The sequence below is a fragment of the Sarcophilus harrisii genome, chromosome 4 (genome assembly GCF_902635505.1).
Source record: "Sarcophilus harrisii chromosome 4, mSarHar1.11, whole genome shotgun sequence".
Taxonomy (NCBI): Eukaryota; Metazoa; Chordata; class Mammalia; order Dasyuromorphia; family Dasyuridae; genus Sarcophilus; species Sarcophilus harrisii.
In genome coordinates this window covers 141,375,302-141,398,283 of record NC_045429.1, presented here as the reverse complement: position 1 = coordinate 141,398,283, position 22,982 = coordinate 141,375,302, and the positions used below count along the sequence as shown (strand labels likewise).

The following is a 22,982-nucleotide window of genomic DNA, read 5'->3' as shown; positions in this document are numbered from 1 at the left end:
AGCTGCCCCTTTGTGTGTATTTTAAAAAATAAAAAGCTTTCATTTAAAAAAAAAAAATCTATCAAAGGTCTAAAAATGAGGTTTAAGGGCTCAAAACAGTGATTTACTAATATAAAGAACTCAACAAATTAAAAAGAAATTGCCTGTACCAATATAGATCAACACTTTGAACGCAGTTTAGTGTGAGCGGTCTTAAAAGAGGTTAAGTGACCTGCTTTGGATCACACAGCCAATATAGGTCATTGATAAGACTTAACTTCCTAGCTTTTGAGGTCAGCTCTGTATCTCCTACACCTTGCTGTGCCACTCACTAGCCTTCATAATTTATATGTATGCAGTTCTTTTATTAACCATTTTTCTCAACTTTACAAATGAAACAGGCTCTGACCTAAATTTAAATGCAGTTTAGACCACTTTTCAAATATTTTCCCTTTTGATAATTCTGAAGTTCATCAAATACCTTTTTAATATTAAAAAAAAAAAACTATAAACATGAAACAAAAATTTCCTCTAGTCATTCATTCTGTTAAAAAAGGAAATTAAAGAATAAAAGAGGAAATCCTCTGCCCCCCCGCCAATCATTGTGAAGTCTATCGTGAAAATCTGAACTAAATGACACTACTTAAAATTCTAAATTAGGAACCCTATTGAGTCCAAAATAGTGGCTTCCAAGAATGAAGCATGACTTGTGAATAAATTCATAAAGGATGAATATTACAGATTTCTTTGAGTTCTAAGTACTCTAGGAAGGTCATATCTAAATTGTTACTTTTATTCTGCAAGATGTTACATATTACTATAAAATGACATTATTTTCTCTTCCACTTTAATTCTTTCAAATCATTGATGTGGTACATCTTTATTAATAATGTAAAGATGCAAACAAACCACTCCCCTGAAAAACTACACCAAACAAAAATAGCATATTAAAAATTATTAGAGCCACATGATTTGTGTATTAATATTTTATTGCATTAATGTTGAGGTCACAGAGATTAGTGACAAACTTGTCCAGAAGGCATGTTTAAGCCTTCCTAAATGCTTTACTCTTGCTGCTTTCACTGCAGGATACCCAGATACATGTAAGGGAATTAACAAAATTTTTCATACCTGCTAAAACCTCATTCCCCCTAATATTAAGCCACCCTGAAAACTGATATGTTGACTAAAGCATTTTTTGGCTATCATACCATAACATGCAATTCTAACATGAATTTGTAGAGCTCTCTACCACTTTTAACACTATTACCAGATGTTAAAACTAAAGCAAAGTTACTTTTTTTCTTTAAGATGAAACTGCCTATAAATACCAATTTAGGATTTTAGCATGGGAAGAGAAGAAAAAGCAAAGGAATAATAAACAGAAGTGAAGAGGAAAATGTCACAGGGAATGATCAATATTTGCTTTGATGCCAATATAAAGCCACAGGTTTTTTATATATATATATAGCTTTAAATAACGTGTGTATGTGTACAACATAAAAACAGTTATATAAAATGTATATTGTATGAACATGTGTGTGTGTGTGTGTGTGTGTATATATATATATATATATACACACACACATGGATTGGGCCAACAAATTTGTTTTGACTATATGCGTGTATACATGTTTGTAATGGGGGTTTTTTTTCATTTTAGTAGGGAAAGGAAAAAAATTTTTGCCGACTGAAAAAACAAACTAAAAAAAGAAGTGTTTACAAAGAAAAGTATTAAAAAACAGTCAGGTGTTAAATAAAAATACAGAGAATAGAAAATATTAGAAAAATTCTGCAGGTAAAAAGGAAAGTTTGAGGGGATACTGGGGGACAAAACACTATATAAACCATTGTTTCTTGCAGATTCCATTGATGATAGTGAGTGAAATAAATTCCAAATGCATATAAAATCAAAATTCACAATAAGTGGCCATTAGGTCTATGCCCATAAGCCTTATGTGTTATTTTTTCTCTTCTGGTTTGCTTTCTTGTTTTGGGGGAAAAAAAATCAACTTTAGATCTAATTTTAAGGGAAAACGGATATCTCTTCTAGTTTATGTTTGAGTCCTTAAAACATTTCCACTTCTTGTTTAGTTGTCCTTCCCAATTCTTAACACAGAAATGAGTGAATACCTGGGAGGATTAATAATTTTATTATTTGTAAAATGATTTAAATGACTCTTGAGTATCTTAAATAAAAATCAAAGATTTTGAAGAACTTAAATATTTCTACTGCTTATATTTCAGGGTTGTTGCAAATATAAAATGAGATGTTTGTAAAATTCTTTGCAAACCTTAAAATGCTATATAAATGCTATTATTGTTACTGTTATATTTATGGATTTTCAACATATACAGCTTGATCAACCTAAATAACTTTTTGTGACAAGACAAATGGTTTTCCTTTTTAAAAAGAGATGAACACTTTTAGAGTATTTAATCTATTAAAGATATAAAAATATATCTATTAAAGTTTGGGAAGTATGATAAACTTTTTAACTGAATGATCGATCTTTCATTAGGAAATTCCTCTGAATCATGTCCAGAATCTGTCTCACTCTTATCTTGTTAATATGGACTCTTTTTATTTACTTATAAATGTTTTACTGAAATAGACACTTAACTGATCTCCTTGTGCTATCCAACACTTTATGTAGTATGCTACTGTAAAATTTGCAGGTTTAATCATACAGCAAGATGGCACATTGGGTAGATCACTGGGCTTGGAGTTAAAAAGACCTGCATTTGAATCCAGTATCAGACCATGAGCAAGTCAACGTTTGCTATGAAATTAACATCTACCTTATAGGGCTGTGGTAAGGAAAACATACAATATTTGTAAATAAATAAATATTAAATGTCAGGCACTGTCCTGAGATATGTAGATACAAAAAGAAGCAAAAGACAGTTGCTGCTCTCAAAGAACTTGCAATCTAATGGGGGAAATAAACATGCACAAACTATATATATGACAGTAGGAATACATTAAAAAGTGAAGCCTCTAGAATTCAGATGGGTTGAAAAAGTCTTCCTTTAGAAGGTGGAATTAAAGTTGTGACTTGAAGGAAACCAAGGAGATCAGTAGGCAGAGATGAAGTGGGAGAGCATTTCAGATGAGGGAATAACCAGAGAATGCTTAGAGATAGAGCGCCTTACTCATAAAATAGTCATGAGGCCAATCACTGGATCAAAGAGTAAATGGTGGGAGTATGGCATGAGAAGTCTGGAATGCCTGAAATCTGAGCAGTGATGAGGGTGATAAAGTTGGACCTATGCTTTAGGGAAATTGCTTCACTGGCTATATGGAAGATGAATTCGAATGAAGAGAAATTTGTAGGAGACAGGCCAACAGCAAACTACTGCAGTAATTCAGGTGATGAGGACCAGCACCAGAGTGTTGTGGCATCAAAGGAGAGAAGGGTAATATTAGAGAGGCTACAAAGATTAACAAGACAGATCATGGCAACAGATTGAACATGCGGGTAAAAGATAGTAAAGAGTTGAGAATGGTAATAATGAAAATATGAGAGAGGAGGCACTATGAGTTTGGTTTTAGGAACGCTGAATTTGAATTACCTACTAGATGTCCAATTTAAGATGTGTGAAAGGCATTTGGAGATGTGAGCTTAGAAGTTAGTAGTCAGAGGTTATGGCAGTTTGAAAATCATCTGCATAGAAATGGTAATTAAATGAGAGCTGATAAGATCACCAAATGAATAGCAAGGAGGAGAACAGGACAGAATCCTGTGGTACATCTATGTTTAAAATACATGTTCTTGATGAAGACTGGGCAAAGGAGAACAAAAAGGAGCTATCAGATATGTAGGAGGAAAACCAGGAGACTGATGTAATGAAAAACTAAAGAGAACACAGTATAAAGGAAGAGATATTGTTCAGTATTGTCCAAAAGCTGTACAGAAGGAGAGTGAAGATTGAGAAAAGGCTAATGGATTTTGCAAATAAGAGAGCATTGATAACTCTGATGAGTGCAGTTTAGTTGAATGATGAAACTGAAAACTAAATGTAAGATATTAAGAGCAGAGTGAAAGGGAAAAAAAGGAAGGCACCTATTATGGACAAGAATGGAATGATTATTTCTTCTAAACACTGCTCTTTTCACGTCAGTCATATTGCTGTTCCATCTTAATTGGTGCGTAGAAGTTAATATAATATGGGATAAGGAAGATTAGGCAGAAGCTAAGAAAAAAATTTTTAAGACTAAAACCATGACTTCACTGGTGTCAGGAACTTCTGGTGAGAAACTTACTTTTATTAATGCTAACTGGTAGTTGTTTTGTGACTTACTATTGTAAAGAATTGCTTTAGGCAAACAAGGTCAATTGATTTTTCCAGGGTCATAATAACCAATATGTCAAAAATGAGACTAGAATACAAGTCTTTCTGATTCTGAGGCCATCTCTCTCTCTACTATATCATACTGACTTTAAGAAATAACAATAATCATGCCAAATGGAATTCCCTCTTTCATACTGCTATAAGTAATTTTTTTCTGGAAAGAACAGAAGACCTACCTTAACTCTACGAGTAATGCTAAGGAATTGACATGTTTTGTCATAAAGTGCCTCCAAGTTTTCTCTATCCCAGTAGAAATCAGGGGTCATCAGGAAATCCGAACTCAAATTTATACGGTGTCTGAAAGAAAGCAAAAGTATAAATATTTTGGTTTAAATTAAGCTTAAAATTTTAATTAGATAATAGACATGCCAGGATTTAAGTGTTTTAGTAGTTGAATTAAAATCAATGTGTTTAAGCTATAATGGATTTCTTGTCATAGGAAGGAACAAGAGGGAGGAAGAAAAATTTGGAACACAAGGTTTTGCAAAGATGAATGTTGAAAATTATCTTTGCATGTATTTGGAAAAATAAATTATGACTACTAAGGAAAAAAGAAAACTTATACATTGTAAATATGAATCTGAACTGTAATTATAATATAGACTTGAGCTAATGCTTTATCTATGTAAAGTAATACCAGGAAGCAATTTTCTTTTCCTATCATAGGCTGATAGTCATTCAATCTACTCTGGACTAACCCTAATTCAACAAATAGTTCTCATGATTTGCTATTTTAAAAAAAGTCAATGTAAAGACCTCTCTGCTCGTGTCATCATGCTAATGTATTTTACAAATACATTTTTATTTTAAAAAAATTTGTTTGGTCTTTTATTTTTAAAATATTTTCATTTGCATATGTATTTCTTCCACTTTTCCCTATACTGCACCAAAGCATTCAAGAAAATGAACCTATCAACCAAGCATGACAGCATGTGTAATGTAGGAAGAAGGAATGTTGGAAAACTTAGGGGTTTTTGTTTTTTTGGTTTTTTTTTTTGCTGAGGCAATTGGAGTTAAATGACTTGTCCAGGGTCACATAGCTAAGCAGTGATCGGTGTCTGAGGCCACATTTGAACTCGGGTCTTCCTGACTTCAGAGGTGGTGCTCTATCCACTGCGCCACCTAGCTGCCCCGGAAAGCATAATTTTAAAACCTAAATTACTTGGTGAATTTTCTGACTTTTTGACATTGATTTCTTCTGACAATTGACAGTTTCCTCACCCACTGAAATTGTTTTCTTTTGTGTATTTTCAAGAATGAAATGAAGCTCCATACTGGGCTTATTTGTAGAAAGTTGAGTTCATGAGATCCTATCTATTCTCCCTCTGAATCCTTTGAAATTTATTCTCCCAAACTTTCTTCTCTATTACAATTCTAACAGAGGTCACATAATTTCTAACCCATCAATTCGCTCCTCCCTTTCAGTGAGAACTAGATCTAGAATAAAATATTCTCCTATTGTTTCCTCTACCTTTTATAGAGTGGAAGCACTAAAGTAAACCAAGAAATGATTGGCTGTTCTGCTATTGAAAAGGTCCAGGTGATATCTAGATAATTTAAGTTCCCCATAAGAATTGTATCATATCTATGTACTAAATTCATGATGTTTCCTGAAATCATGTATATCATTTGTATGTTCAGGTGGTCTGTAGTATATATTGACAACAAAATTACATTTTTCTCCCTATCTTGTAGTGACCTTCACACAAAGATCTCTATCACATTCTAACTTTCCTTCCATCATCCTACCCATCTCTCTGGTTTCTTGATTGCTTCACATGAATGCTTACACACATAAATACACACTTTATCTGTATCTCTCTCTCTGTCTTTCTCTTCTTTCTTTCTTTCCTCCCTCCCTCCTTTTCTACCTACCCCTCTCCACAACATGAAATGCAGATGTCTCCAAGGAGCAAATTAGGGGAACAGGGAGGCTTACAACAGGTACTAATACATTGTTTCATGTAACACTAATGAGCAATGCTGATGATGAACAGGTGTAAAAGATATCAATGAAGAAAAAGAAGATGGTCTAGTCACATTTTAGGAGTGAAATATGACATTGTGACAGTCAGTGAACTCTACTTACTGATGTCAGGGGAAAGAGAAGTACTTAGTGAATTGAGTGAATTTCCTGTGGAAAACTTATAGAAACAGATGGACAGTATTTCCAAAGGAAATTTATTAAGTTACAATATGTTTCCTAATAAATGAGATCAGAGATCCATTTGAGAAGTATGTTTCACAAAATTAGATTTCTTCCCCCATAGCATGAAAGCTGACTTAACTATCTTACATATTTCTGTTTCTATGTTTATTTGTAGTTTATTTATAGTTATTATTAAAATAGCTACAATTAACATAAATGTTAATTTATAAGTATAATTATAATTAATAAAGGCATTAGAAAATGCCTTTCATGTATTTTAGGAATTTTTTCAATGTTAAGAGATGTTTTGTTCAATATAAATCTTTACCTTAATGAGAAAAGTTCTCCCATTTTCTGCATAACCTCTTCATGAGAAAGTTTCACCTTTTTTCCAGATTTTAAAGCCTGGAGAAAAACAGCAATTAGATATATGATTTGGATTGTAACTTTTATTTCTAAATCGAGCCTTACAGGATTATAAAGAAACTGCAAAGTTCTGATTTACTATCATTAAGGTGTTTCATATGTGACTTATCTTTAGTTGTGCACTACTATCTCTTAAGGCTTTAAAAACCTTATCATGAAAGCATTTCTATGTTCATCTTTACTAAATCGTTTCCTCTGAAACACTAATGTCATCTCTTCCTGTATAAACTATGGCTTCATTTATTTCATAAGAATGACTAAAAAATTCTTTTACAATAGAAATAAGGAGGTCAATAAGTAAAAATGAAGTATTAATGAAATTAAAATATTCTTTTGTGAAATTAAAATATATACCTACTGTTTAACACTAATAATAATTTGGTAAAATATTTGTATAGTAGCAAAATAATTTCTAGCATTTTCAATTCAAGGCTAGGGATGTGGAGACAGGAAATATTTCATCACTGTGTTGTTTGGCCATATTTTGAAATCTTCATTACATGAAAATCTCAATAAAAGTACTTTCATTTTATATTCAAACTAAAAAAATTATGCTGCCTATCTCTCTTTTACATCCCATTGCATCTGAAATGAAAGAGTAGATTGGAGTTTCTATGTGTATAATTTTCCTGGTATTTATCATTATTTTGTTTTACTATTAAACTGAGTGTTCATTTAAAATTTTTTAGTGTCCACTCAAATAAGATTGATTCTTTTTCACTTTAAAAATACATATAGAAAATTATTACCTCTGGAATTGATTGAATAGACTCAACAAAATCATCCAGTGACGCTTCCCAAATAGCCAGTTTCACTAAGGAAGAAATTTTTTATGAGATTATTTTTTATAACTTTAAAATTCAAATACAACAAACATTTAAGTTATTATTAAGAACATTTCCAACTGCTTAGAAATTTACCGTCTAATAGTGAGCTCAGGTAGGAAGGAGGAATGAGCTGCAGTCATTGACTTTGTCCTCATGAAAGTCACAATCATTTAAGAGGACATAACTTTTTTTTGTATAATAAAAATAATACATAAATTTATGAGAGGTATAAGAAGGGTACTCTTTTCAGAGAAAACATCATTATGGAAAGATTTCCTGACCTGGCAGAAATTTAACAGAGGGGAAGGACATCTCAAGCAGAGAGTACAAAGTGAGCTAAGGCAGAGAAAGGAAAACATTGGACATATATGGAATTTAATATAGTTTATTTGGAACATATAGCATATGCAAGAGGCTAGTAGGGAGGAAATGATAAGGTACCAGATTGTGAAAGGTCTTGAATGCTTGGCTATAAGACTGGAACTTACAGAGTTAGTTTTATGGCCATGCTTTTAAAAATATTTAGATATCTAAATAACTAGATATAATGTCTAATACCATCTATTAAAATGGGCATTAGAAGATCAATGTTATCAACTTGAAGCTCTGATATTTGGACTCCCAAGGACATTCTTTTCTTGGTGAACATCATAAAGAAGCATACTTCTACTTGTTTTGTGTTCCATTTGCTTTTAATAATCAGTTGATGGAACCACAATATGGAACAGTAATTAGAATGACTGATTTGGAATCAGGAAGAATGTGTTTACACATCTTGCTTCTGATACTATGTAACCATAGGAAAGTTATCTCTCTGAAACTTAATTTACTGATCTATAAAATAGGAATAATACCTGTATTATGTATCTCAAAAGATTGTTGTGAGGTTTGGTACTATCTGTAAAACACTCTATAAACTTCAAAAATACTACATAAGTGCCAGTTATTAGTGCTATTATAAAGTTAAGTTTTACAGTCAAAGCCGGAATAGAATTTCAAATTCTGACATCTGTAAATGCAATACTTTGTTGGAGAAGAGTCTTTAAAGCTGTCTTGTTCAGCCAGGTCCTACACTTTAAAAACCAGGTAGGATGAAAACAGAGCAAGAAAATTATAGACCAATCTCTCTAATGAACATTGATGCAAAAATCTTAAGATATTAGCAAAAAAATTTACAGAAAATCATCCCCAGGATAATACACTATGACCAAGTAGAATTTATACCAGAATGCAGGGCTGGTTCAATATTAGGAAAACTATTAACATAATTACCTGTATCAATAACCAAATTAACAAAAACCATATGATCATCTCAATAGATGCAGAAAAAGCATTTGATAAAATCCAACATCCATTCCTATTAAAAACACTAGAGAGTATAGGAATAAATGGACTTTTCCTTAAAATACTAGCATCTATTTAAAACCATCAATAAGCATCATAGGTAATGGTGATTAAACTAGAACTCCATTAAAGATAACCCGACTATTAACATAATTGGTGATGGATTCTTAAAGAAAACGTTTCTAAGGTTCCTCTTAAAGGACCAACTATCTTTACAGATGCATCTAAACATAACATTTGTGCTACCTCTCGTGACTTAACTATAGTCAGAACTTCTTTTCAGTCCACTCAGCAGAATGAATTGTATGCAATCATGCTAGCTCTTATTATCCTGGAGATGTAAATATAATATCTGATTTAGCCTATTCAGTAGGTGTGGCATAAAGAATTGCCATAGCCTAAATAAAATTTGTAGCTTCTAATATATATCAGTTCTTTAAGGAACTTAAAGAGCAAGTGAGAAAGCATCCAGGTAAGATTTATATCTTGCTTATCCACTCACATAGTGGATTTCCAAGTCCTATTTTTGATGGGAATTCAAAGGCAGATAGCCTTCTAACTATGTTAGTCAATACTCCTTTATTTCAGGCAGCCCAAGAATTTCATTCTAAATATCATCAGGCTGCTCAAGCTTTACATTTGCAATTTGGGATAACAAAAGAGGAAGCTAGGAGCATAGTAAAAACCTGTACAGCTGTCTTCCTTTCCACGCTCCTATGCTCCCTCCAGGGAATAACCCTCGATGAAATTTGGCAAATGGATGTGACCATTATAAATCTTTTGGTCACCTGTCTTTTATCCATGTTGTGGTAGACACCTTTTCAGGATTTACTTTTGCAATACCAGCAGCAAAAGAGACAGCTCGAGGGGTCACTGAATTCCTTATACAAGCTTTTGCAATTATGGGTGTGCCACAAGCAATAAAAACAGATAATGGACCTGCATACACTTCCAAACATTTTGCACACTTTTGTGCACAGTATCCCATTTTACACACCACTGGTATACCCTTTAATCCTCAAGGACAGGCAATAGTAGAGAGGGGAAACAGACATCAAGATGCTCCTCCAAAAACAAAAGAAAGGGGGAGCCACAGGTAACCCTAGAGAACTTTCAAATTTTGCTCTTTATACAATTAACTTCTTGATTTTTGATAAAGATGCACTAGTTCTGGCAGACAGGTTTTATAACCCCAGAAGGGCAGTGTCCAGTGCGAGCAGCTCCACTATCTTTAGATAATCGCCAGGTGATGTGGAGAGATCCAGAAAGTGGGGAATGGAAGGGACCAGATAGGTTAACTGCTTGGGGAAGAGGGTTTGCTTCTCTCTACAGATGAAGAAGGAATCAGATGGGTGCCAGTGAGCCATATTCACCTTGTCCATTGGAGAGAGATGGAGCAGACCCTTGAAATGAAGGAGAAGACCCAAGAAACATCAGGTGGTACCATCACTGATTGTGCCCACCACTGAAAGAGCGTGGCAGTTATGGCGTTTGACTAATGGACATCAAAAATTGTTAATGAGACTGATGCAGGACTTTAAAAACTTGTAGGAATCATTGGATTCCCTGATACATGATGAGACTATTGCAGGACTTCAAAACTTGCAGGAATCATTGGATTCCCTGACACATGAAGTAATGGACAATAAATTGGTTTTAGACTATCAGCTGCTGAAGGAGGCATATATGTGATCATTATTTACACACTCTTCTTCTAGGACTTCTGGAAATCTTTTACAATACCATGTTGATTCATATTGTTTGTTATATCACTACCTGGATGTACAATTCATGTTTGTTACACCACACTGAGCCTGCACCGGTTGTGGGGAGAGTTATCACTGCTAGCCTGGGCTTGTGTAATACTTCCCATGCTGATAGATTTGTGCATACCTGTTTCTAGTAAGACCCTTCAGCCTAGAAACCCGCTAACAATATCTGGTTTGACTCCCCACTTCCCTTTGGTGTGGTGAAAAACACTTCTCCTTCCTGAGAAGTCAGGGAGGGCATGATCACCTCCTTTTTGGTGTTTTCACCCCCTTTCCTGGGAAGTCAGGGAAGGCGTGACCATCTGTGTTCTAAAACAAAAGAAAGCAGGAAATGTAGAGGGCTGGAACTCTGATAAGATGTATTTGAATCTAAGACAGCAGAGCACTTAAGGCTAATTACCTACTCAAGGTGTGATAGTGGTTCTATAAATATATGGTCATGTGATGGCTCTCCTCACAACTGGTGCTTGCTGAATGTGTTGTGATGAGGTAATGAGAGGTAAGAATTGGAGGGCTGAGGGAAAGGGTCAGAACCTCTCTGACACAGCATGCTGAGGAAAGAAGACTTCAGGCTTCAGAGTCCAGAGTTCAGGATTCATCTTTGGCAAGCTGTGTGGCAGCTTCTCTGCCTCCTTCACTTCTCCTCTTAAAGAGCAAGGACTTTGACTAATCCTGACTCTGACTGATCCTGAGGCCCTCCAGATAGCTAGCCCAGACATTATACAACACCTATCTCAGTAAAAGCTGCTTTGCTTTCTCCTTCAGATGTTATGATTAATAGTTATGAAGCTCTCAGAGAATTGACCTGTCCCTTCATCTAGACATGGTCTTTAACAGAAATATACTATTTTTCATTTAATGGTTTTTTTGGGGGGGATAGAGAGAGGGTGTGTCTGTGTCTTCTTTTACAATATAACCAACCTAGAGATATATGATGCATGATTGTACATTTATATCAAACTGCTTTCCTGCCTCGAGGTGAGGAGAAGATAGAGAAAATATGGAACTCAAAATTTTAAAAAATGAATGCTAAAAAATTATCTTTACATGTAATTAGGAAAAAATATTACTGAAAAATAGGAGTATTATTAAATTTTTGGTAAGACAGTAACCTGGTACAGGCACTTTATAAAGCAATAGGGTAATACTAGTCATAAAACTGATCATATTTTTCCAACCAAAGCTTCAAGTCCAGATTTCTACCTTCCCTTCAAAAAATAAAGGAAAATATTACCTAGCTGTACAAAAAGTATTAAAAGTATTCTCTTTGCAATAATAGCAAAATATTAGAAAGCCTTTATGTCTAATAACCATAGAAAGTCTGTTTAATGCTATATTAATGCAACGAAATATGATGGTACTGTAAAAAGCAATAAATATGAAATAAAAGACCTATAGGAAATCTAGATTATGAGTTAGAAACATATCTACTGATAACAATTAAATTTTAAAACATTTTCTAAAACATTTTCAAACATTTTCTAAAGAACAAAATAGGTAGCACAATAGACAAACCTAGAAGAGAGCACAGAACAAAAGTCTTTGTTGATTATTAAAATTCACTCTAACTTACAAAATGCTAAAAGTTTTAGCTAAGATTTTTGTTCCTTATTCAGGAAGTTTATGTATTATTTGTTTTTATAGCTAGGTAAATTAATCTATGAAAATATGACAAACTTCTACTAATTTACAAATTCTCAATAACTACTAAAAATGTTGTGAAACTAAACTCTGAAATAACAACTTACCTGAAAGGCATAGGGCATTTGAAAAGGCAAATTTCTCCAGTATGATTTCATCTAGATCCAATTCTGAATTTAACCTGATTTCCCCCCTATGAAGCTTTGACTGGCCCCTATGAAAAGGTACACAAAAAGATAAACAAAGCCTATATTAAAAATCACTTTACAAATCTTTATTTAAAACTATTTATATAGGATGTAAAATACATAATTCAGTAGCCCTTTAAGGAGGCAACTAATAGCACAACAGAGAGAACCCTGCCATGACTGCAGACATTTTGAACCAGTGTGACTCTGGGTAAGTTAATTAGCTTTTGTCTGCTTCAAATTTTCATTTGTATAAAAGGTATAAAATTAATAATAATTGTTATAATAATTCTTGATAATTATATGAACAGTTATTCCAAATCACTAGTAAGAAAAAATACAGAAATGAAAATAGCTCTGAGATTTTATGAGCTATCCAGGAAACTGGCAAAAATAACAAAAGATAGGAATAGTCAGTGTTGAAGGATCTAAAGAAGCACAAAAAAGCTAAAGCATTATTGATGGAGATGCAGAGTAGGTTAACTATTCTGGATAAAATTTGACATTTAGCTAATAAAGTGGCTAAAATGTCACAAGGAAGAAAAAAGAAGCAAATAAAAAACATAGTTCATTTGTTGAAAACACTATGCTTTGATCCGCATTCAGTCTCCATAGTTTTCTTTCTGAAGATGGATGGCATTATCTATGCCAAATCTATTGGAATTTTCTAGCATCACCTCATTGTTGAAAAGAACTAAGTCCCTCACAGTTAATCATATAATCTTGTTACTGTGTACAATGTTCTCTTGGTTCTGCTCACTTCATTCACCATCAGTCCATGTAAATCTTTCCAGGCGCTTCTGAAATCATCCTGCTCCTCATTTCTTATATAACAATAATATTCCATAACATTCATGTACCTTAACTTATTCAGCCATTCGTTTCCAGTTCCTTGTCACTACAAAAAAGAGCTACTACAAACATCTTTGCACATGAGGGTCTTTTTCTCTTTTTTTTTTTTGGTGATCTCTTTGGGATACAGGCCCAGTAGAAACACTGCTGGATCAAAGAGTACATCTGATTTTACAGCCCTTTGGGCACAGTTCCAAATTGCTCTCTAATTAGTTGGATCAGTTCACAACTCGACCAACAATGTATTAGTGTCCCAGTTTTCCCATATCCCTTTCAACACTTATCATTATCTTTTCCTGTCATTTTAGCCAATCTGAATGGTGTGAAGTAGTACACCTCAGTCTTAATTTACATTTTTCTAATCAATAGTGATTTTGAACATTTTTTTCATATGACTAGAAATAGCTTTAATTTCTTCATCTGAAAATTGTTTATATCCTTTGACCATTTATCAATTGAAATAATCCTATTTTAGAAAAAAAAAAAAAAAAATTGAACAAGCCATCAGTGAGTTCCTTGAGAAAAAATCCCTAGGACCAGATACATTCACAAGTGAATTGTACCAAACATTTAAGAACAATTAATTCCAACACTATATAAACTATTTGGAAAGCAGGAAAAGGAATCCTATAAAATTCCTTTTAAGACATAGAGTGCTAATAACTAAATCAGGAAGAGCAAAACGGAAAAAGAAAACTCCAGACCACTTCCTCTAATGAATATTGATGCAAAAGTTTTAAATAAAATATTAGCAAGAAGATTACAACAATGTTAAAAAAAAATCACATAGTATCTTTAGTGAGATTTATACCAGGAATGCAAGGCTAGTTCAATGTTAGGGAAACTATTATAACTGACACCACCATTAACAAAAGCAGCAAAAATTATTTGATTATTTAATAGATACAAAAAAAGCTTTTAACAAAATACAACATTCATTCCTATTAAAAACACTAGATAATTTTGATTACATAATTTTTTATTTTTGTACAAACAAAATCACTGCTGCCAACATTAGAAGGAAGGGAGAAAACTGGGAAACATTTTTAAACAGCAAGTTTCTCTGATAAAGGCCTTCATTTTTCAAATACACAGAGAACTGATTAAAATTTCTAAGAATTCAAGTCATTGATAAATATGGTTAAAAGCTATAAATAGGCAGTTTTCGGGTAAATGAAAGTTAACTACAGTCATATAGAAAAATGCTCTTAATCACTATTGAAATCACCTTATACCTCTCAGATTGACCACTATGACAGAAAAGGAAAATGACAAATGTTCAAGGGCATATGGGAAAATTGATACACTAATGCACTTTTTGTGGAGTTGTGAACTGATCTATTCTGGAGAACAATTTGAAACTATGCCTAAAAAGATAAAATTGTGCATACCCTTTGACCAAGTGTATTCCAAAGAGACAAAAAAAATGAAAAGAACATCTATACCTACATCTATCTATCTACAAACAAAAATATTTATAACAGCTCTTTTTGTGGTGTCAAAAAACTAGAAATTGAAGGGATGCTTACCAAATAGGGAATGGTTGAACAAACTATGATTTATTGCTGGGATAGAATACTATTGTGCTATAGAAAATGATGAACAGAATGCTTTCAGAAAAACCTGGAAAGATTCATATGAACTGATGCAAGTGAAATAAGCAAAACTAGAAAAACATTGTAAACTGTAATAGATTCTGAAAGGGTGTAGTTGAATCAAAGAAAGCAGGGTGCTTGTAGTTAAGTATCTACTGGGTGGGAGATGGTGGTTCTCTAAGCACATACTTGAGATAATGTAATGATATGGTCAATCTAGTTGGTGTATACTTAGGGTAATGTGGTGATGTGATGTTCTACCATTGGGCATGCCCAGTGTGGTGTAGTAATGTAGTTGTGCTGGGACTCTGAGAGTCCCAGAGACAGAGGGCTCTCTTGGCCTTGGCGATCTCAGCCACAGAGAACTTAAGGCTCCAGACTCCAGAGTCCAGACTGCCATCTTTGACCAGCCACATGTCTGCTCTCCTACCTTCTTCACTTCACTCCCCCTCTAAGTCCAAGGTCTCGGGCTGATCCCAAGGCCCACTAAAGAGCTAGCCCTTTACATTACAATAAACAATATCAGTAATGCTGTATGATGATCACCTGTAAATGACTTAGCTATTATCAGCAATTATTGCTATTATTAGCAACACAATGATCCAAGAGAATTATTTAAGACGTATGAAAAATGCTTTCCACTTTCAGAGAAAGAATTAATGGAGTCTAAATGCAGATCAGAGAATGTTTTCCTTATTTTCCTCATTTTTTCATGTTTTTTTTCCTTTTACCACATTAATGTGGTAATGTTTTACATGATGACACATGTAAAACCTATATCAAAATGCTTTCAGTCTCACAGGAAAGGGAAAGGAGGGTGGAAAAGAATTTTAAACTCAAGATTTTAAAAAAACCCAAATATTAAAAATAGTTTTTATTTGTATTTGAAAAAAATATTAAAAAGTAAAATGTCTACTCCATTAATTCAGCAATTTCAATAGATTTCAACACATCTGCAATAGAAATTTACAATATAGCTCAAGGAAGTCAAAGACAGAAAACAAAGGTCTAATATAAACCAAAATATTCAGAGTGGTACTTTTTTATGGTGTAAGAAACAAAGAAACAAAGTGGGTATCCATCAATTGAGTACTGAACAAAGTATGATATATTTATGTAATAGAATATTAATTAGGTATAAGAAATGACTGTTATGAAGAATTCAGGGAAACATTGGAAGGCTTTTATAAATTTATGGAGAGTACAGAGTATCAAGAGGACCATATACACAACAACTACAAATGCAAAAATGACTAAAAGAAGGCAATTATTTAGTAACTGAAAAATTAATAAAATCTCTGGAAAATATATAATGAAGTATATGCTCAGAAAGTTGCAACAAAATGAAGTATTTGGGAATCTCCCATTGAATGTTCATGGTAAATATTTGCAAAAAAGTTGACCAAGAAAGTAAAAGTAATTTATGTGCCAACTTCTGCTGTAGAAAATGTTAAAAACATTCCATGAAGAATTTGTTGAATTTAAATTAAATCAACAGATATTTTTAAAGTTGGTACACTGGGCAAGATGCTTAACCTCTTGGTGGCTTAGGCAACCCTCTGTAAATGACAAGTTGCATAGGTGGAGCAAGTTTCTCACTAGAGAGGTCCTGATGAAATTACAGGTTTGATAAAGAAAAAAACTTTAATTATCTTTATTTTTATGTCACATTCATTTTTCAAATATATTCTTCCTTCTGCCCTACCCAGAGATCAATCCTCTGCAATAAAACACAAAAGAAAAAGGGAGAAGTAGTTCAGCAAAAAAGCCACCCTTCTAGGCTTCTCTATCAAGGTGTTTCCTTTACATATGCCAACATTTTATGTGATTCCTTGAAAAATAGAAGAGAATCTTTTCTTAATGATTCTCTGATCATTATTATCCTGCAACCCACACAAAACAGGTAAATAAATGCACATTCACCAAAGGGATTCTCAATTACCATGGAGTGCAAATTAAAGAACATTTCTTTAAAAATGATGAAGTCCTTCAGATGTTCTTTTCTGCAGATGACATTGTACAGATTTTACCGAGTCCTGGAACACAATAAAGCTGCCAAATGAGATTCTCAAGAATTTGGCCTAACTATTCATAAAAAAAAAAAAAAAAAAAAAAACCAAAAACACCAAAAAACTAGTGGATAAAGAATATCTATCGTTTAGAATTATAGTATACTGTAAAATGGACAATCTAAAGAGCTCATCCATGTATATGTTTATGTATGGTCTATTGCAAAACAACATATAACTCAATTCTGAGAGATGTGTATGTAATATTTCTGACAATACAGGACAATTTTTGCAAATGAATAAGACCTAGAATTGGAGACGGAATGTTGGAATTGCTTTTGAGAAATAGCAAAGTTCTTTTAATGATCTCTGGCTTCTCCCTAAAACAAAGGCCCATATTTTTCATGCCAATGTTATTCCATTTTACTCCAGTGATCTAATACTAATGTGAGTCATGGATTATTGCAGTCTCTCTATAATTCAATTTGAATATAATTTGAAAGTTAATGCAAGGGTGCATGATCAGCATAAATAGGTTGCAACATAACCACAAGTAAGAAATCACATGGGGAAATAGTAAAAAGGATGTCAAAGAAATCTATGATTAAAAAAGAAGATGGACTGGTTTTTTGATGAGAAAAAGGAATATAACCAATGGACAGCCCTTTTCTGCACTACTATTTTTGACATGTCAAAGGTACTCAGGCCCCAAACCATGTATGGTATGGATTCCTTATGTTGAACTTAGGAGAAAAACAGAAGAGATGGAATGAGCAGGTTTGAGTGAGCTGTAATCTGCACTGCTGGAAGAAATGCCCACATGAATGAGATCACAGAGAAATTCAACAAATTACTTACTCTGCTTTTATGTAGTTAAGTTCTTCATTCTCCCAGTGAACCAGTGCCATTTCATAAGGCTGAACTTCATGTTTTTCTAAAATTTGCATCACATGTTTCATCTAGAGGAAAATAAAAAAATCAATTCCGAATAAGAGATAAATTAAACCACATGAATATTCTATGATGTTAATATCAGTATTTTTCTACAATACTTGTTAACTTTTTGGGGGATTGTTTAAATTTATTTTTAAAGTTAAAGTTCAATTATTATAATAATAAATTAATCCTGGTCTTGATATTGACAGGGTATAGTTTGCAATGTTTACATTTTTTAAAAAATCTTTCGTAAACTAAGGTTTAGTTTGGCCTGTTCTCAATGAACAAGGCATAAATTATCTATTTTGCAGATTATGCCCTGCAAATATTTAATCACAAGCAGGCTTCTGTTTGTAATCTACTTTCCCATCAATCATTAGAATAACTATATATATTATCTCAATTGAATCTTGAAACAGCCATCTGCGGTAGGAACCATTGATATTTTAAGACCCATGTTATACAGGAAATTGAGGCTTAAAGAATTTGTGACTTAAACCACAAATAAGTTATATAGTTGATTAAATCAGTAATAGATGTCAGAGACACATTAGAACCCAAGGTCTTTTCTAACTTCAAGTGCAGCTCTTTCTACTACAATAAACTGCTTCATAAAACAAATAAAATCAAAGATTTAAAGCCAGAAGGGACCATTCAAGCCCAATTCCCTCATTTTACAATTAAGGAAACCAAGGCACAGAGAAGTAAAATAATTTATATAGGATCATATAGCCAATAAATGTCTGAAGAAGAATTTTGAACTCGTCTTTCTAAATCTAGTATTCTCCCTAACATACCATGCTGCTCTGGTTTCATATAAGACAAAAGAAAACATTAGAAAGACAAATATGCTTAGCAAAGTAATTAATAAAGAACAAATAGAAATACTGCTTAGATTTATCTGCTGCTTTTAGATTATTTGCACCATTGCTTTTATCCATTATGACAATTAAAAGCTATGTAAAAACTTTTAAAACATGTTCTTAGAAACTTCCAACTTTTCAAGTTTTTTTTTTTCATACTTACAGTTTTATTTTCCACATTCCAAAATACAACAGCTCCTTCCCTATATAAAATAAACGAAAGAATCCATTTAGTTTAAGAGTTACACTGTTTTATTTAATACAGAAAAACATGCTTATATATCCTGGAGTATTCCTAAATGTAAGTATTATTAAAGTGAGTAAACTTAAAAAAAAAACTCTTGTGAAACTTTGTTTTCTATATGGACTAGTTAAAGTGTTTTTTTATTAAAGTGTTTTTCAACTTTGTCAAGGTAAGATGATGGACATTTTTGACCAAAATAAACCAAAGGGACAAAATTAAACTAAGTTCAAATCAAATAACTATTTTTATGTTTAAACAAAGGTTGTTTTTTTTTTTTCTTCTAAGATCACTATTATTTTAATGCCCAAGTAATTCCTACTCTTCAAACACTCAGAGCCATAATTAGGTTTTACAAACATCTAGATAGTCCAGAGATACTTTTTAGCCTCCTTTTCCAGCATCAATCAAACTTTCTCCAGTTCCTAAGCAACGAGAAAGGAACTCCATGACAATACACGCTGTGAGCATGCATTACATAATGACTGACATAAGCAGAGCTCTGGACAGATAAAGGGATGGATGAGGTTGTGCCACAATGATAAAGAATTGTGATGATACCTTAAACTGTTCAGAGTTCCTTAAGAATTTGCCAGAATGTAAAACCTATATGTAGCCATGGATGAACTTGCCTAATTTGATGCTTATGAAAGGAATCAACATTAGTCTGGAAGTTGCTGAATGAAGTTTCTTGGATGCAATCCAATTCATCAAGCTTCTAAAGAGCTGGAAAGTAAGAAGTCAGGAGACCAGAGGAAATGGTCCATGAAATTTCAAGAGAAATAGAGTAGGGAAAAGACAATTAGTCAATAACCACTATGGAAAGCTGGCCTACAATTAGAACTGTAATGCTAAAATTAGAACATAAAGCTTTAATAGATGTATCCTATTATAAATACCTAATATAGGAAAAATTTAGATGAAAAAAAAGGCGAATTGGAGACTAATTATTCACTTCTTGAAAAGGAATCTTACAAAAGGATGCATCACAGGATTCTTTTAAATAAGCTTCAGAGCACAAATGAAGTAGAATTAATTGTCCCATTTACTATACAAGATTAAGAAATTCATTTTCTAGACTACAGATGGATTATCTTGAATAGATTTTGATTTTTGCATTACCTGAAGAAAAAGATTGTTCCAGGATCATGTTCTTTTTCAGAATTTTCTACACCAATCACCAAAATATTTGCTGCATCTATAATTCAAAGTAAATGGAAAAGCTATATAAAAAGATAATTTTCTTCCTCCCAATCAATTGTTTTGAAAACTAATTTTCAAATTCTTAAGTCTACTACTCCAAAAATGATACAAGTGTCTACCAACATTTACCAAAAAAGGGATATCAGAAATGAGAAAAGGATAAGAAAAGATTTACCATGTTGATAGCAATACTTGGCACTGTTTAAAATTGTCCAGTTAAAACTAATTTTGATTCTACAATTTGCTTCATTTACTAATGACTGAAATTGGACTAGTTGCTATGATTCAGTACTAAAAAAAATCTTAAACGAATACTTTTTTGTTCCTTAATATATTTTGCTAACATAGTTTATGATGATGACAGCTGCCATTTATATAGCATTTACTGTACTAAGTACTTTACAGTTATTATCTTTTTTTGATCTCATTAACAATCTTGAGATGTAGGTACTATTATTATCTCCATTTTCAAGTGAAGAAATTGAGACAGGCAGAGGTTAAGTGACTTGCCCAGGTTCATACAGGTAGCAGATGTCTGAAGTGACATTTGAACTCCGGTCTTCTCTGACTCTAGGCTCAGCACTCTCCTGTACCACCTAACTATGATGTTTTAAAATATTTTAAAATATAAGCTCTATAGGGGAAATATATAAAGGTAAGAAAACAAGGATGTTGATAATACTGGAATGAGTATTACTTTAAAAGTTCTCCATGAGAACTACTATCCTATTTAATGAACATAAACAAAGCAGAACAAGACCTTCTAATTTAAAAAATTCTCCCCTCTAACCTTCCACCAAATTGTCCTGGGAGAAACCAAATCCTAAACTTCCCTTCTCTGTGAACTACAACCTACTTAAAAATCTGTAGAAGTGGGCAACTTAACTAGCATGGACAAAGATAATAAGTAGGGGCAAGATGATTTCAATTCAAAGCTTCCCAGAGAATTGAGATAAGAGTTTTGTCTAGATTTCAGGAACTAAAGACATACAATACCTCTAAAACACAATATCAGGCTAATGGTTAGTATTATAGCTTTCTAGTGAAAAGTGTTCTTGATAAAGCTTTATCACCCCAGATAAGCTATGTCTGCTTTGGAATCAAGCAGCAATAGATATTCTAATTCATAAGGTTGTCAAAATACACTAGTGTGGTGCTCGCTATCTTGGGGTTAAGGGATAGCTCAGCACAATTGCTTTGTGAAGTTTCCTCTATTACAGTTTTCTAGTTCATTATGTTTTTATTCAAATAATGTTATTTATTGAGATGATCCTATCTGGAACCATCCTAAAAATTGTGACTAAAATGTGACTACCACTACTACCACTTCCTCTTTTTTCAGGAATCTTCCCTCTTATTTTAGACTTTTAAAGGAAATGAATTTTTATTTTCAAATTACTTAATAATGTTTAAAAAAAATGCTATTTTTGTCTATTACAACTGACTTGTGCACAAATACATTAGATTTCTCTCATATAAATATGTTATGTAAAGTGACTTTAATTGACTGTGGGTACTAAATGTGGATATGACAATTCTTCAAATAAATAAGACAGACAATTGTTTCATCAAAACAAATTCTATTTCTAATACATTTTTTAAAAACATATATGGCTTTCATATTACAAATATACCTCTAGGCAAATTGGTTATTTCTATGTATCCATGAGATCCAAGTTCTTGAGTCAGATTACCAAGATGATATTCATCTGCTGTTGCAAAGGCTGTACAGTGCATCAGGTCCTGTACCAATCAGATCAATACAACATAGGTTACTTATGTTCAAGTCCCTTCAATTTATCACTTTATAGATTTGGATTTGCAAAACTAAAATTCTATATATACACAAAATTAAAAAAAAATAACAATTGATCAAAAAACCCCACTATTCTTTGAAGGTATTTGATAGTTGTAATTACATTTGTGACAGGATATTTTTACTTTAAAGCAGTAAAAGTCAGCCCAAGATTCCAGTTTGACTAATATGAAATTGATAACTCCTTGGCCTGGAAATTGACATCCCTTTTGTCTCCATGGTCTATTCTTCTTTTAGAAGGTAGGAAATTTTCTTTCTAGCAACTCTTCAACCTGCTGCTCTAAGTTCTGCCTTCTGGAACCAGGTGGAAAGATCCTCTCTAGATATCTGAAGAGCTCTCCCATATTGCCAGTAAGTCATTTCTTCTCCAATATAAATATCCAAAGTTCCTTCAATCAACCCTTATATATTATGATCTCAGCGCCCTTCACCTTCACTTTTCACCCTTGTTAACATGTCATTTTAATGATGACTTATTAAAAAACTCAAAATATGTCTCACTTTGGCAGAGTATAGCAGGATTATCATTTCTCTTAATTTGTATATTACACTTTTCTTAATGCGACACTAACTAGTGTTAGTGGCTATTCTGTTCAGTCATAATGTGTTTATAGTCCATTAAAACCAACAAATATTTTTTAGAAAGATCTGTTGTTCAGTCATGTCCTTCTAATCCTATCAGGTTATTTTAAAACCAAGTGTAACGTTCAGAAAAAAAGCATTATTAAATTTCTTTTTAGATTTGGCCTACCATTTTGGTTTGAAAGCAAATGATCTGGGGTAATCCT

The 22,982-nt window shown here is 32.9% G+C and overlaps 1 protein-coding gene across 3 annotated transcripts in view; it reads right to left on the bottom strand.

Moving 5' to 3' along the window:
* RMND1 (required for meiotic nuclear division 1 homolog) overlaps positions 1-22,982 on the bottom strand; it is a 45,889-nt gene that overhangs the window by 2,738 nt on the left and 20,169 nt on the right. For all 3 annotated transcript variants that reach the window (XM_031937622.1, XM_031937621.1, XM_031937620.1), the window contains exons 3-10: positions 22,013-22,121; positions 20,298-20,373; positions 19,098-19,137; positions 17,994-18,094; positions 12,599-12,705; positions 7,660-7,724; positions 6,813-6,889; positions 4,512-4,632 (exon numbers count right to left, since the gene is read on the bottom strand). In XM_031937622.1, coding sequence (XP_031793482.1) covers positions 4,512-4,632; positions 6,813-6,889; positions 7,660-7,724; positions 12,599-12,705; positions 17,994-18,094; positions 19,098-19,137; positions 20,298-20,373; positions 22,013-22,121 — 696 coding nt within the window. The remainder of the gene's footprint in view (positions 1-4,511; positions 4,633-6,812; positions 6,890-7,659; positions 7,725-12,598; positions 12,706-17,993; positions 18,095-19,097; positions 19,138-20,297; positions 20,374-22,012; positions 22,122-22,982) is intronic.